A 15667-nucleotide genomic window follows, 5' to 3' on the forward strand; every position below is an offset into this window, starting at 1 on the left:
GTTAGTAGACTAAAGAGGTGAATGAAATGACTTAGGAGATTTCTTTCCATTCTTCTGAATCTAATATTTTTTACGAAGACTTAACAAATCGAGAATATTCAGAGGCGTACTTCTAAGAGCTCGGGAAAACATTTTAAGGTAATTAAGTTAAAACAAAATAGTTACCTAGTATTTGAGTAGACTGGGATATAACCCCAACTTTATTCAGAGAATTACGTAGCCATTTTTACATTAACGTTATCACTAAATAAGTATTAATAATATATTTTCAGAAAATAAGAGAAGAATGAATAAGAATATTATATAGAATCCAGGTTCCATAAAAATCTTTAGTAGAATTAGGAAAGGAAGTTCTTACCATCCAGCTTGTCAGAAGTATCCTCTTTGATGAAAGTGCAAGCAAGGAACAGAGGAAAACTTAGTATATTAGAAGAAATGATTTTTATAATTCCTAGAAAACATTTTCTTTAAGAAGACAGAATTCATAGCACAGACATACATATCAAGCTTGTTTTCAACTAAAACAGACTAGGAAATTAAACAAGATGTGAGATAAAGACTTCACCTAATGTACTAAGTAGATAATTTTTTAAAAGTTGATAATGAGTCTTATTTTCACTAGCCTAAAAAGAGAAAAGTTAGTGAGGTCCATGTCCTAGCCTTGGACTTTGCTGTCAGGCCAATCCCCTGCTCTAGTCTGACTTTTTCCCATCCAGTCACATGGCCTTGTTTCTTTTCTCTCTTGTCTATAGTATACCCCCAAATTCCACACTTAGGCTCTCTCATCATTAGCCTCTGTTTACTACCTTGTTGCTTCCCCACCCACATCCTTTCTTAGAACTTTCAGCCCCTATAAAATTTCACATCTGAATGAATCTAACTCACTTTCTCTATTCTATTACTTGAGATGCCCCATAGAGGAAACTACACAACCATGAAGTTATGCATACTGGCAATACTAGAAACTGGGATAAATATCTGACTTGGTGTTTAGTGCCCATGCTAAAAGGATTTAACATAGCAGGACTGATATTGTTCTTAAGAAGTGTACGCTTGTGGGGCTGGTCTCTGGTAATCATTTTGGATCTTCCCTATATTAATAAGGTTATTTTAAGTGTGTGTGCGGGAGTTGTGGGGACACAGAACTCTGCTACGGTTCGCCTAAGCTGTTTTTGCAAACAGTGTGATTTATGGTGAACACCTCCTTTCTTTTTGGGAATCTGGGATTCTGGTAATTGTGGCTGGATGTGCAAGCAGAGTGCCTTACGTGACTACTCCCAATTCCCTACTGGCCCCCCAGCATGAGTCTTAAGTGAGCTTCCTTAGGCAGAAACACTGTGAACATGTTGCATTGCTGTATTTCTTTTCTTTTCTTTTCTTTTTTAATAGAGTCTCGCTCTGTCACCCAGGCTGGAGTGCCATGGCGTAATCTCAACTCGAACTGCAGCCTCCACCTCCCAGGTTCAAGTGATTCTTGTGCCTCAGCCTCCCGAGTAGCTGGGACTAGAGGCACCCGCCACCACGCCTGGCTAATTTTCATATTTTTAGTAGAGACGAGGTTTCACCATGTTGGCCAGGCTGATCTCAAACTCCTGACCTCAAGTGATCTGCCCGCCTAGGCCTCCCAAAGTGCTAGGATTACACGTGTGAGCCACTGTGCCCTGCCTGCATTGCTCTATTTCATTGCTTGAGGAAGGAGTAGCCCCTCAACCCTACCTCTGGGAGACAAACTTTGAAAGCCTGTGTCTAGACTCCTTCAGACTATCTAACAGGTCTTTTTCTTTGCTCTAATAAATCCTTTTGCTCTAATAAATGTCAGCCACAAGTGCCCCACCTCTTGTGTCTACTCCCCGCAAATGGCTATTCTAAACTTCAAGTCACCTGTTAGCACATGATCCTGACTGAATCTTTAGGCAGAAAGTCACAACCACCTCCCCAATCATACTCTTCTTAATGCGCAACTTTCTAAAATATCATATCTGATATCTACTACCTCTTCCACTTCCTTCCCTTCTACATCAGTGAAATGGCTGACCCTTCCACATTCAAGACTAACTCCCAGACTATGCTCCATATCCCATTCCTCATACCTTCCACAGCAACTTAGCTATTAATTATCTCCCTTCATCCTCACACTTCTAACTTTTCCATCTCTACTGACTTGCCACCTTAGGATACAAACATAATTCACTTCTCCAATCTTGTAAGACGATAAGTTCTTTCAACCACAGATAATTCTTACCATTCTTTCACCCCTTTTCTTGACCATCAGGCAAAATAATAACTTGTACAGATTCTCTTTCCAACTTCTCAATCAACCAACTAAAATCTGACTTCTGTCCATATGATCTCATTGAAATTACATTTTCTTTTCCTCTCAAGCAATTCCACAAACTCAATTGCTAGAATAAATATCCATAAATATGCACTCATACATCAAGGTTACCTTAACTTAAATTCCTGTTTCCTACCACCAAGTTTCCCCTTCAGGCTGAAGTTAAAGGGTGAACTTCAAAACACTTATGATACCCCTGCTGCCAAAAACTTCAGTACTTTAGAGATAACAAAAACCAGTAGCAACTGCTTTAAGAAGGAATGCTCTGAGTTTAATATTGATTACAGTAAGTAAAAATGATCTAATGACTTCCAAATCTAATCTAATCATCAGCACAGATCTCTGCTAAGTTGTTGTTGTTGTGTTTTCTTTTCTTTTTTTTTTTGGAGAATGTGGAAAGGTCTCACTCTGTTACCCAGGCTGGAGTGCACTGGTGTGATCACGGCTCGCTGCAGCCTCGACTTCCCAGGCTCCAGCAATCCTCTCACCTCAGCTTTCCTAGTAGATGGGCCCACAGGCACGTGCTACCACACCTGGTTAATGTTTTGCTTTGGTAGAGGTGTGGTTTTGCCACGTTGCCCAGGTTGGTTTCGAATTCCTGAGCTCAAGCAATCCACCTGCCTCTACCTCCTAAAGTGCTGGTTTACAGGTGTTGAGTCACTGTGCCGGCCTCTCTGCCAAGTTCTATATACTACTGCATACCAAGGGTCCACTGAAAACTTCCAGTTTGAAGTCTCACAGGGACCTCAAACTCAAAATGCATAAAACGCAACAAACTTTTAGCTGCTCCTCCTTCAGCAACCTACCAATAGACTGAGAGATTCAGTATAGAAGCATATACCTCTGGATCCCTGGTACCTAGCAAAAACTAAGTGCTCAAGTAAGTGTGTGTTGAAAACTAATAGAACACTCCCTCTAATCCATATATGCATAGCCATAATAAGTGAGGCTCAAAGTAGAAGAAAACAGAGTTTATATCAGTCTTATGTGTGTAAGAAGGGTACATGAGACACAGTGGGTAGGGTGGGGTAAAGGGAGAAAGGGAAGCAGGGAAAAGAAGGAGAACATCCTTTATCCAACCCCTGAAAAAGCCACAGGCAGGTATCTGATTGTCCCTGAGTGGGAACCTGGGTCAGATGAAGAAAAGAAAAAAGTAGTGGCATTTCTCCTTTTTACAATGAAACATGAAATTCAAACCTTAAAGAACAACAATAGGTTCTTGCAAAAAAAATAGTGTTCCAAATTGGCTTTCTAGTGCACATTAAAACACTTTAAATACAGTATTTTTCTTCTTATAAAAATAATATTCAATGTAATGTGTTTTGCTCATATATATATACGTGCACACACACACACATATATATAGTGGATTCCTTAGGATTTTCTAAACACAAGATTGTGTTTTCTGCAAAGAGAGATAGTTTGTTCTTCCTTTCCAGTTTGGATACCTTCTATTTCTTTTCTTGCTTAACTGCCCTGGCTAGCACCTCCAATTTAACATTACTCCAACGTAATGTTAGAGCCAAGAGTGCACATTCTTGTCTTGTTACTGATCTTAGGGAGAAATATCCAGTTTTTTAATCATCAAGTAGGATGTTAGCTGTGGATTTTCCAAAGATGCTCTTTATTAGGTTGAGAAAAATGACTTCTGTTCTTAGTTTGTTATGTTTATTATGAAAGGGTCTTTAATTTTGTTAAATGCTTTTTCTGCTGGTACTGAGATGATCATGAGGTTTTTGTCCTTTCTTCTATTAATATGGTACATATGCTGACTGGTCTTCACATACTGAAATAACCTTGCATTCTTGGCAATGTAATGCTTTGAAACAAAAAGTTTTCTGAAAATTAAAAGCAGTAATCAACCCCGTTAACAACTTTGTAATACATCACGTCAGTCCTTCTATGTATAATTTTACACAAAATGATGAAATTACTACATACTATTTGGTAGCCTGCATAATTCAATCTTTGTTGAAAACACGACTTTTTAATGGCTGCACAGCATATATAAGGATACAATATAACTCAACTATCCCCTCTGTTACACATTAAGGTTGATGCTAATAATGTTATTAAAAACACGAACATTCTTTTTAAAAACGTTATTATGTAAACATTGAATTACTGGGGCAAAAATTCTGATTTAAAAATGCTTCACGGAATTCCAAATTGGAACTCAGAAAAAGTGTCCCATCACTAATTCACATCAGCGTTGCCTGATGAGGCCCTTTTTACCACACTCTTGAAAACAGTAGGCACTACCCTTAACTTTCTTGTTATAGTTATAGGTCTATCCATTTGCATTTGTTTGATTACAGCTAAGGTTCAACATTTATTCTGGTATTTGTTGGCAATTCTGATACATGCTTTTCTTGATATATAGAGTTCATCTGTTTTTAATGGACTTGAAAAACTTCTCAACTTTTTTACTAGTATGTGGCAAAATATTTTTCTCTTTTAGTTTTTGCTTAAGATTTCATATTTTCATACTTTAGATTTAAATTCAAGAGATTTTTGTCCTTCATGGCTTATTTGCTTTTATGTATAGGAATTCCTGTGTCAACCTGAGATTTGAGGAATACTCACCTATTATGTTTTCATCAAGTTGCTTTATGTTTTTAATGTTTTTATCATCTAGAATATAATTCTATATGATGTGTAACATGGTTCTAACTTAATTTTATACCAGACTGTAAACCATGTGTCTAAACACAATTTACTGAATAATCTACTCCTCTTCACGGTTCTGAATGCAGCTGTGCCAACTTTATCATGTACTATATTCATACCTAAATTCTCTGCATTTCTTAACCTATAAGAAACCTTAATCTATAAGAGTACTCCCTATTTAAAATGTTTGGGGCCAAAAACATTTTAGGATTTCAGATTTTGAAATATGTGCATTCATACTTAACTGAGCATCCCTAAGCATCGTTAATTCAAAAATCCAAAATCCGAAATACCTTTTTTTTTTTGAAAGAGTCTCACTCTGTCACCCAGGCTGGAGGTGCATGGCACGATTTTGGCTCACTGCAACCTCCACCTCCTGGGTTCAAGCGATTCTCCTGCCTCAGCCTCCTAAGTAGCTGGGATTACAGGCATGAGCCACCATGCCCAGCTAATTTTTGCATTTTTAGTAGAGATAGGGTTTCGCCACGTTGTCCAGGCTGGTCACGAACTCCTGATCTCAGGTGATCCACCCGCGTTGGTTCGAAATACCTTTGAGTGCCATGTTGGTGCTCAAAAAGTTTCAGATTTTGGAGCATTTCAGATTTCAGATTTTTTAGATTAAGTATGCTCAACCTGTATTGTGTTCAGGTGATTTGCTTGCTTAGTGTTCCACCAGTACTACCCAAAAAAAAAAAAAAATGAAGCATGAAGAGATATGCAATACGGATAACCAACCTCAACTTTTTAATTTGATGGACATAAAAACATGAAAAAAACAAACTGTATAGAGTTTTGGAATATATGTTTAGGGTTTGGTTAGACAGAGTAGAGCTTTGCCATTCTCCCAGATCTCCAAAAAGCTTCACATTCTTGATAAGAGAAGAGAAGTAGGAGAAAGAAAACAAGAAAGCTAGATACAAGACCAATTCCCTTTCCTAAACCCCCTTAGAAACTAGTGGCTAGATGTGGTAGAAGTACAGTTATGAAAACTCTACAGGCAATCATGGACTCAAGAATTGTTGCTTTGATCAAGATGATGATGAGGACAAGGGAAAAGGAGAAACAAGGCAGCTCAGATTCCTCAGAAGCATGTCCCCAATACAGAATTATATTTAAACATATGGACTATCCTTAAATAACAAGAATGAATAGAAATGATTAAGGTATACGAACTTGTCTTCACAGAGATCATGGGAGAGAACATGGTACAATTTTCCACAATCAGTTGTCTTACCTAGTGATGCATAGGAACCTGGATTCAGGGCACCTGCACCTAAGCGCCCGTTTCGCACAGACTGTCCAGCAGCATGATGTGCTTTGGCACCAGCAGCAGCATTCACATCAATGTCACTTCGTGAACGCTGCAGACTTCCTGGAAGGGAACTAGCTTTGCTGCTGCCTGCTGATACTATGAAAGACAAAGCAAAGGTAACCTGTATCATTTACATCACTGAAAACATGAAAATTATATAAACCTGACTGCCATGAGTTAATCTGAAGACAAATGGTCAACAAAAAGGCAGTGGCCAAATGGACAGTACTATTAAGTATTTTAAAGTTAGAATGCTTCAGTTTCAATCACAACTAAGTCTTCAGCAATTTTCTCAGTATTTCTCTGCCTTATTCCTCTCCTTTAAAATGGGAAAAATGATAACATTCTGACTATAAAATTCACAGGACTGTCTTGTAGATGAAGAGATTATGTTTAGGACTGATTTATGCAAAGGAAGCACTGTTCAAGATAAATAGAAGGCAGCGGTATCATTTTTTACTATAAGAAAAATACAAGAAAAACTAGTCCAGGAGTAGAGATATCAAAAAATTAATGGAGGTTCTGCCACTCTGTGGAAATGCAAATTAAGTCATTCAATTTCTGGTCTTTAGATTTTCAGTTTTTTATTTTTATTTATTTATTTATTTTTTGAGATGGAGTCTCGCTCTGTCACCCAGGCTGGAGTGCAGTGGTGCGATCTCCACTCACTGCAACCTCCACCTTCTGGGTTCAAGCGATTCTCCTGCCTCAGTCTCCTGAGTAGCTGGGATTATGGGCATGTGCCACTATGCCCGGCTAATTTTTGTGTTTTTAGTAGAGATGGGGTTTCCCCATGTTGGCCAGTCTGGTTAGGAGTTTTATAAACTGTGAGTTATGACCCATTAATAAGCTGTAAAATCAACTGAGTGCATCATGAGAAGCCATTATGAAGAAATGAAACAACTGAAAGCAGAGTGCATCACAAGTAAGAGAAAGTATGGCTTCCTGCAACTTTGGGTTATATTATGTATGTATACATGTATACATATACAGGTAAAGTTCATTATGTGTGGTACCGGGTTACCATGTAAAATGATCTTCTCACTATGGAGCACATCAAAAGAGTCTGAAGGCTACTGTTTTAAAGATAAAATAGGTTATAACTCTTACTTAAAGAGAAAATTACCTCTTCCAGCCACAGTTGATGGATTTGCTGTAGACCATTTGGAAGAAAAAGGGCGACTGCAAGGTATAAAAAATGCTTTTAGTAAGAAGACAATTTAACATTCCTCTGATAAAAACCAATAAAATACTACTGAATTGTGTGGAAAGTTGAGAAGTATTTCTTTTTTATTTTTATTTTTCTGAGACAAAGCCTTGCTGTGTCACCCAGGCCACAATCATGGCTCACTGCAGTCTTGACCTCCCCAACTCAAGTGATCATCCCACCTCAACCTCTCAAGTTTACTGGGACTGCAGGTGCATGCCACCAAGCATGGCTAATTTTTAAATTTTTAACAGAGATCGGGTTTCCCTATGTTTCCCAGGCTGGTCTCAAACTCCTGGGCTCAAGTGTGATCCTCCTACCTCAGCCTCCCAAAGTGCTGGAATTATATGTGTGAACCACCATGCCTAGCTGGTACTTCTAATTTTAACTCTCCTTTTACAAATCGCATTAGAACAGTTCCTCCCAATCATCATATATCAATGGTGTCTCAATTAGCTATGAAGCAAAAATAAAATACTGGCAGTGAATAAAGACTGTAAGCTCTACAGAGATAGAGATCAGGTTGCCTTTGTTCACTCTGCTCCTCAACACACATCATGGTGACCACCAAAGAGAACTCGATAACAGTACTATTATTATTCACTTGTATCCTGAGATATTTTACTTAGAAGAAGAAAGGGGTAGTGTTATCACTAGCACATAGGCAACTCAGCATAACCAAAGCCTCTCTCACCTAAGTTGTAACGTTGTAATGTCCGTGTAATGTTTAAGCTAACATTATATTATTTTTATAAGTGTCTCCTAAAATTGTTGTTCTCTTAGATTGAGACAGATCACTTTAAGGTTCACAGAATCTAAAGTTGTTTATGTTTAAAAATGTTATATTAGAGCAATATAAAATATCTTCCTTTAGATCCTTTGTACTCAAAATATGGTCCATGAACAAACAGCATTTAGCATCACCTAGGAGCTTGCAAAAAATGAAAAATCTCAGGCCCCACCCCAAAATTATTGAATCAGATTCTAGATTTTAACAAGATCTTCAGGTGATTCGTGTATACTTTAAAGTTTGAGCATAGTTAATAAAAAGAGAACAAAAGCAACAAAGCCAGCTCATTTCAGATGAGGAACTTATCACAAATTTAAACAGAAGTTTAAACAGAAATTTAAATAAAAGTTTAGATAGGTCATTATTCCTAAAACAATTATTTTTGAAATCAGATTGTATCTGCTTTTATTCTGAAAACCTACAAGAAACTGAACTTCAGTACAGTATGTGAATGACCCAGTGAGTGCCTGCTTAAATTCTGTACCCTAGGTATCCCCTTGCCTCACCCTGGTCCCAGTTCTTCATCAGAGTTGCCAAGGCAACCAGCAATCTTTGTGGGGGTCAAGATCCCCAAAAGAAAAAAATTACAGAGAGGATTTCTGGAGACACAGTCTTGCTCTGTTGCCTAGGCTGGAGTGTAGTGGCAAGATCTCAGCTCACTGCAACCTCCGCCTCCCAGGTTCAAGCGATTCTCCTGCCTCAGCCTCCTGAGTAGCTGGGATTATAGGCACCCGCCACCATGTCTGGCTAATTTTTAGTAGAGATGGGGTTTCCTCATGTTGGCCAGGCTAGTCTCGAACCCCTGACCTCAGGTGATCCGCTCGCCTTGGCCTCCCAAAGTGCTGGGATTACAGGCATGAGCTACCATGTCTGGCCTAATTAGGCTGACATTCTCTGAGCTGCTCTTCCCTGGGGGAAATCTGCAGATACATGGCACAGGGCAAGAGGTCACGAAGATGGACAGGGCCAGTGCTAGGAAGTAGAGACGGCATCAGTAATTTCAGCAATCTCACAGGGCCAGAGAGACAGAAAACAGGGTTATGGTTGCTAACGCAGTAAGGATTTGAGGTAGTCAACATCAAGATGAGAACGGAGTTACAGAGAACTAAGTCAGATACTAGATAATGTTGTCCCTTGAGGGATTTCCTGAATTTTTAAGCTGTGTCAGAGGTAAGGAAGGAAAGTAGTAGAGTTTTTTTTTTTTTTTTTTTTTACCAGTCACATAGTGTTGTAGAATTCTCAAGATAACTTCTGAATCTCCATTACAATTCCTCCATTAAAGGGGTTCTTTATTATAAGTACTATTTTTGTGGTATTAAAAAAAATGTAGTGCTTCCCAGACTTTTACAGACATAAACATATTGAAGCAAAATATGAATCATAGAACTCTTTATCCAAAGAGAAGGAATTATGCTGGCAAGCTATCCAACTCTTGAAACAGCAGACCAAAATAAATAAGTATATTAGAGTTATCATTCTTTCAAGGCTTTAGGTGAAAGCAAACAGATATTCAAGTATCCAACTTATGAAACTTTAGGGAGTTGAGGAGAGGAAGAGACTAGTAATCATCATTTATATGACCTTACTTGAGACTTTCCTGTGAGCTGGATGAGGACCTGTCTGATTGTGGAAGAGATGCTACACTGCCAGAACTCTTTAAATAAGTTTGAAGACTCTTCTGATAAGACGGCTCAAGGGAATTATATAATGTTTCAGCTTCACCAGGAAAGTGGTTTCTAAGACCCATATATGTCCTGTTAAAAAAAAGAAAAGCAGATGAACAGCTTTACATAATTAGACATTAACAGTAACATGTACATTCAAGAAGGATGAAGGTAAGCCTACTGGTTTTCAGCATTATCTGCTATGTATCAGGTGAACACTTTCTAAATTGAACAAGTTCCAGTGGAAAGACTGAAGGCTGTTGAGAAAAGCAGATCTCAGTTCAAAACCTGCTGTGCCACTTATGGTTTGTGTGGCCTTGGGTAAACTCCTAAGTGTCCAAATTTCAGTTGCCGTCTATGGAGATAACACTATCTTTGGAGGATCATTCTAAGGATTAGAAAATAATATATAACAAGTACCTCAAACAATATCAGGTATACAATACAAACGATGAATGACAGTTCTTTTTATTCATGATGAAAGTGAATAGGTTATGACAAAAAAAGAATACTGATGATTATACGTCAGTGGCAATACGTAGGAGGCTGTTAGATGTCTAGCACAGATGTAGTGGAGAAAAAACATTCTTAATTTTACTGGAAGGCTAGTCAAGTAAAATACTTGGACACTTCTGATATTTTCATTCTCCCAATACATTTTGTTTTTGTTTTTTTAAAAAAAGATTAAACTGTCACAAAAATATACTATACTGACTTACTTTCTTGCCTCCACTCTGGCCTCAGCATCAGCATCATGAATTCCCTTTTTAATAGTTTCAACCAAGACGGCTGCATGTCTATAAAATAAAATACATTTTTAGAGTTATGATAAAGCTGTATGTTTCACCACAAATGGTACTTACTGCTTATATGTCACATATTAATTACAAATGGGTAGGCGAGGCAAATAAAAATTAATTAGTACACAATAATAAATCTAAGACCAAAAGATTTTCTAATTATCTGTCCCATATGTTTTATTAATGTATGGTTTCCTTCTGACAATCCAATTACTATAAATCTAAAAGTAATTATTTTTATATGGAATTCAGATAGTATATAAATATATAGTACCTAAATTTTTAATTTTTAATAAATTAGAGAAAAAAAAATCTTCTGTGTGGTTCCTCACTAATCTACCACTGTAGAAATGATTTGCTAAGTGTGATCAGTTGTGATCTGACCAAATTTGTATAGTAGCTGCCACAGAAGAATGCAAAGAAAACTTGAACAAATTCTATTTTTAAAAAATGAGCCTTAAGAATTCAAGAATTTTCATGAAAATGAAAAATCAGCCATATACTCAAGGTAAATACAGTATCTTCCAAGCTTCAAACTTGAAGCTAATGAGAAATATAGCCATGCAAATAGCCAGCAACCAATCAGCTGCCCACATTTTCCTCTCCTTCATTTCAGAGTTACACTAGACATTGCCCAGTATATACCTGATCAATGACATCTAACAGCTGGTGTGGAGAAACTTCCCAACAAACACCTCTTCTTAAAAATCTCTTTCCTCTGAAAGGAGGTTCCTTCCATCTTAAATCATTCATTACATGATTGATTACACTTTAGGAAACTTATATCATATGACTAGAGATACATTTTTAAACTTTTGCCCAACTCAACTTGGAGTATCTTATATAACCCATTCTATTTGAGAAACCCTTACTCATCTCGCAAAGAAGAAAATCATACTATTCATAGTTGTAATGAGTAAGAGGGGCACAACACCACCACAGCTTTAAAGGAAAACCAGTACAAATAACCTTCGAAGCAAAATGAGAAATAATGTAAAACCAATACCATCAACTTCTAACGAACTGGTGACAATGGGGAGGAAAGTGGGAGGAAGGAAGAGGGAATGCATACCTTTCCAATGAATGAGTCTGCCACTCTTGCAACAATAAATCTAAAAATTCAAATGAACGTCTGAAAAATAAAAGTTAAATGATAACTAAATGTTGTACTGAGAAATACATTAATAATTTCTTTTATACTACTACACTTTGTCCCCTAAATTAAAGCATAAGACATGATTTTAGATCTCTTTTTTTTTGAGACGGAGTTTCACTCTTGTTGCCCAGGCTGGAGTGCAATGGCGCAATCTCAGCTCACTGCAACCTCTGCCTCCAAGGTTCAGGTGATTCTCGTCTCGGCCTCCCAAGTAGCTGTGAATACCTAACTTACTCAGCATCCAATTACTGCTATGCTAAACAGTTCAAAAAGACTTTAAGAGTTCCCCATAATTTTAACTTAAAATGTTTGTCAAATATAAAACTTAAGGCTGGGTGTGGTGGTTCATGTCTATAATCTCAGCACTTTGGAAGGCTGAGGTGGGTGGTTCACTAGAGGTCAGGAGTTCGAGACCAGCCTGGCCAACATGGTGAAGCCTTGTCTCTATTAAAAATACAAAAATTAGCTGGGTATGGTGGTGTACTCCTGTACTCCCAGCTACTTGATAGGTGGAGGCAAGAGAATCGCTTGAACCTGGGAGGTGGAGATCCCACCACTGTACTCCAGCCTGGGCAACAGAGTGAGAATCTGTCTCAAAAATAAATAAATAAAATGTAACAAGTTTCATTTATTAATTTAAAAATATTTATTAAACATCTATGCACTTGACAGTGAAGATATACAATAGTGATCAAGAAAGCCACAACAATCTGGATCTTTCATTTTTACACTGTTTCCTTACATATGTATGTATATGACTTTACATAAAGTTTGTGTACATTTTCTCCTAAGTCCTCTATTTCTCAGTTTCTTCAACAGTCTCATACTTGAGCTCCTCTCCTTCCTTGGCACTTGATGACACAGCTTTGACCTGTATTTCTTCCTTTATTAACACTTTTTCTTCCACTTTCCCTTAAACAGATGCTCACCTGGTTGGTACCAATATTTGCCCACTTATCTTTTTACAGTCTTTTTATTGAGGCAACATAATCTGTACTCTTAGTTCTGCCTACGAGATATAATTATCACATCTAGTCCTGTATCTCCAGCATTGGTATGTCACTTCAGCTGTCAAAGTTCCAACTAGTTTATGGATGTCTCCACATAGGCACTGAATGTCAACTCAAACACTACACAGAAAACAACGAATTAATTCGTACCCTTTCAAATCTACTCTTTTAGCTCATATACTACAGATTACGCAATGAGAAACGGGGAGGTTAAATTAACTTGCTCAAAGTGATAGAGCTAGGACTTAAACCCTGGCATTCTGACTCCAGAGCTCACAGTCTGAAGCACTTGACACCACTCTCCTCATCTGTATTCAAAATTATCAAGTCTCATTTCTACACATGAAATATGTTTTGAATTTGTTAATTAAAAAAACCTCCTTCGATTATCAACACAGTTCCACACAGTTCTAGTTCAGACTCTGCCTTTCTCTTCCATGAATTATAACAACTCCTACCTAATTAAACAATGCTTTTCAGTTTCTTTTCAATCACTTTCATAGCTGGAATAAAAATTAGCCTTGGACATCACCTCCTCACCAAAAATCTACAACTGTCAAAGATTCCTACTATCTATGAAATAATGTCAAAATTCCTCTTCATAACATTCAAAGCCCTCCACACTATGATCTCAACCTACTCCCCAGCCCTCAACCAGGTTCTTTTCCCACTGAAACCTTCATTTATCATATGTTCTGGCCTCAGGGGCCTATCTGATGGCTCTGCAGCATATGGCATAGCTTTACATTTCTGCTTAGGTTGTACTCCACTCACTCTCCCTATAGTTAATGGATTGCTCACCATTTTTAAGGCAATTCTATGACATATCTTCTGATTTTGTCTTCTGTCACATTCTTATTTCTCCAATTACCATTTTCCTCAATGTAAGACAGGGGTCAGTTAAACTGTCCTGTAAAGGGCTGGACAGTAAATATTTTAAGCTTTGTGGACCACATACAGTCTCTGTCTCATATTCTTTACCTCCCATCCCCTACCTTTTAAATCACCCTTTAACAATGTAAAAAACACCCTTAGCATGTAGGCTGTACAAAACCAGACTGTTGGCCACATTTTACCTGCAAGCTGTTGTTTGCTGACCCCTGACATAAGACAGATGACTGAACTGTTGTCAAAAGTTTGACCCACTTAAAATAACAATGTCTTATTCAGCTTCTTCCTAACACAGTATTTAATTAAATATAGTTATCTAATTAAAAAAGGTAGAGTTCTTTACGATCTTCTTAAACATCAAATGTACAAATCTGTTTTTCCTAACTTTATTGTTGGCAATAGTGGTGTGAAAGTTGTCAGAATCAAAATGAAGTCACTTGTGTTACAACACACACACACACACACACACACACACACACACACACACACAAAATTGACAAATAGAGCTGAGGAAGGCCATTAAGGGAGAGTTCTCATGAATAAATGACTGATAATAAGAGCTATCACAAGAGACTCCAAAAAAACACAACCTGCACAAAGGCTATCGCAACCTTACAAAAAACAAACAAACAAAAATTCTACAAGGACATCTACCCAGCAACTGCCTGTCCAGCCTCAAGTTGGCATCACCCTTGTTACTGATCCTTGTAGCCCGGGATAACTACCTCAAAATGATTATGTAATCTTCCTCATTTTTCCTTTAAAAACCTTTGTTTTCCTTTATCTCCCTGAATATGCACATAGTTTGCTATTGTATGCATATTACCACTGCAATGCTCATTCCTGCATAAACACTAATATCATTTTCTTTCAGAGAACCTCTCTGTTATTTAGGTTGACAGGTGTGACGTTAAAAATTGTAGAAACCAGAGACAGAGGCAGACACTAACTGAAAGACCTAATAGGGCTATATACTCTGTTCCAAACACCGGCTATATTCTACTAGTATGTATCTCATTTAATCCTTATGTTCTATGGGGTTGACATTATTAGCTCTACTAACCTATGCAGGGACTAAGGCTCAGAGCAGTTAAATAATTGCCTAAGGTAGAACAGTCAATGGCAGTTGTAGGACTCTAGCCCAGACCTGACTCTGTATTCCTTGTTCTCTGAAAACCAAGGCAACTGGCAGCACAAATAAACCAAAGCTTAATATGATAAAATAAGAAAAGTAGGTGGTTATAATAATCACTTCATCCCTTTTCCCTTACATGAGATATGACTTAAAAAAAATTTTTTTTTATAGTTTTCTGGAAGGCAAGAAATTAATGACCAATTCTTGCACCAGACCAATAATTAAACAATGCAGTATCAGCGCTATACTAACAACAACAACAACAACAACAAAAAATTAAACTTACCTCCTCACGGGAACTGATTTTGATGTGCAATTGCTTGTTATTAAAGGTATAAGTCTGGGTACATGAGTATGCTGAAAAAGATGTTTTAGAAAAGGTTGAAAATACTACACACTTCAAGTGGTCCTTTCTTCTATTTGTCTTACATTCAAGTATTTAGTTACAGAGGACAAAACGACCAGGTATTAGATTTGAAAGAAATTAAGACCAGTTTTGAAACGTTTTCCTGAATTAACATAATGTCATGATGATACAGTTTCAAAAGGACAGGTGTGGATATAATATGACCTAACAAAGAAAAGTTAACTGTGCAACTGCAAAGAACTGTTAGGACAATATAATTTTGGGGGAGAGGGAGCACTAAGAGAGACTGGGCATGTATTGGCTACATTTTCTGAAGTACTATGGCTACTG

At 37.5% G+C, this 15667-nt stretch overlaps 1 protein-coding gene across 47 annotated transcripts in view; it reads right to left on the reverse strand.

Annotated features, from left to right (window-relative positions):
- The window catches only part of CLASP2 (cytoplasmic linker associated protein 2), a 215689-nt gene that overhangs the window by 103624 nt on the left and 96398 nt on the right, over positions 1 to 15667 (reverse strand). For 38 of the 47 annotated variants that reach the window (XM_038002990.2, XM_038002982.2, XM_038002979.2 and 35 more), the window contains 7 exons: positions 15257 to 15327; positions 11851 to 11910; positions 10698 to 10775; positions 9901 to 10068; positions 7444 to 7499; positions 6240 to 6413; positions 359 to 382 (listed from right to left, as the gene is read on the reverse strand). In XM_038002990.2, the coding sequence (XP_037858918.1) occupies positions 359 to 382; positions 6240 to 6413; positions 7444 to 7499; positions 9901 to 10068; positions 10698 to 10775; positions 11851 to 11910; positions 15257 to 15327 (631 nt within the window). The remainder of the gene's footprint in view (positions 1 to 358; positions 383 to 6239; positions 6414 to 7443; positions 7500 to 9900; positions 10069 to 10697; positions 10776 to 11850; positions 11911 to 15256; positions 15328 to 15667) is intronic. The other 9 variants (XM_038002994.2, XM_038002988.2, XM_038002993.2 and 6 more) reach the window with 1 other exon arrangement.

Source organism: Chlorocebus sabaeus, chromosome 15 (assembly GCF_047675955.1).
Source record: "Chlorocebus sabaeus isolate Y175 chromosome 15, mChlSab1.0.hap1, whole genome shotgun sequence".
In the NCBI taxonomy this organism is placed as follows: Eukaryota; Metazoa; Chordata; class Mammalia; order Primates; family Cercopithecidae; genus Chlorocebus; species Chlorocebus sabaeus.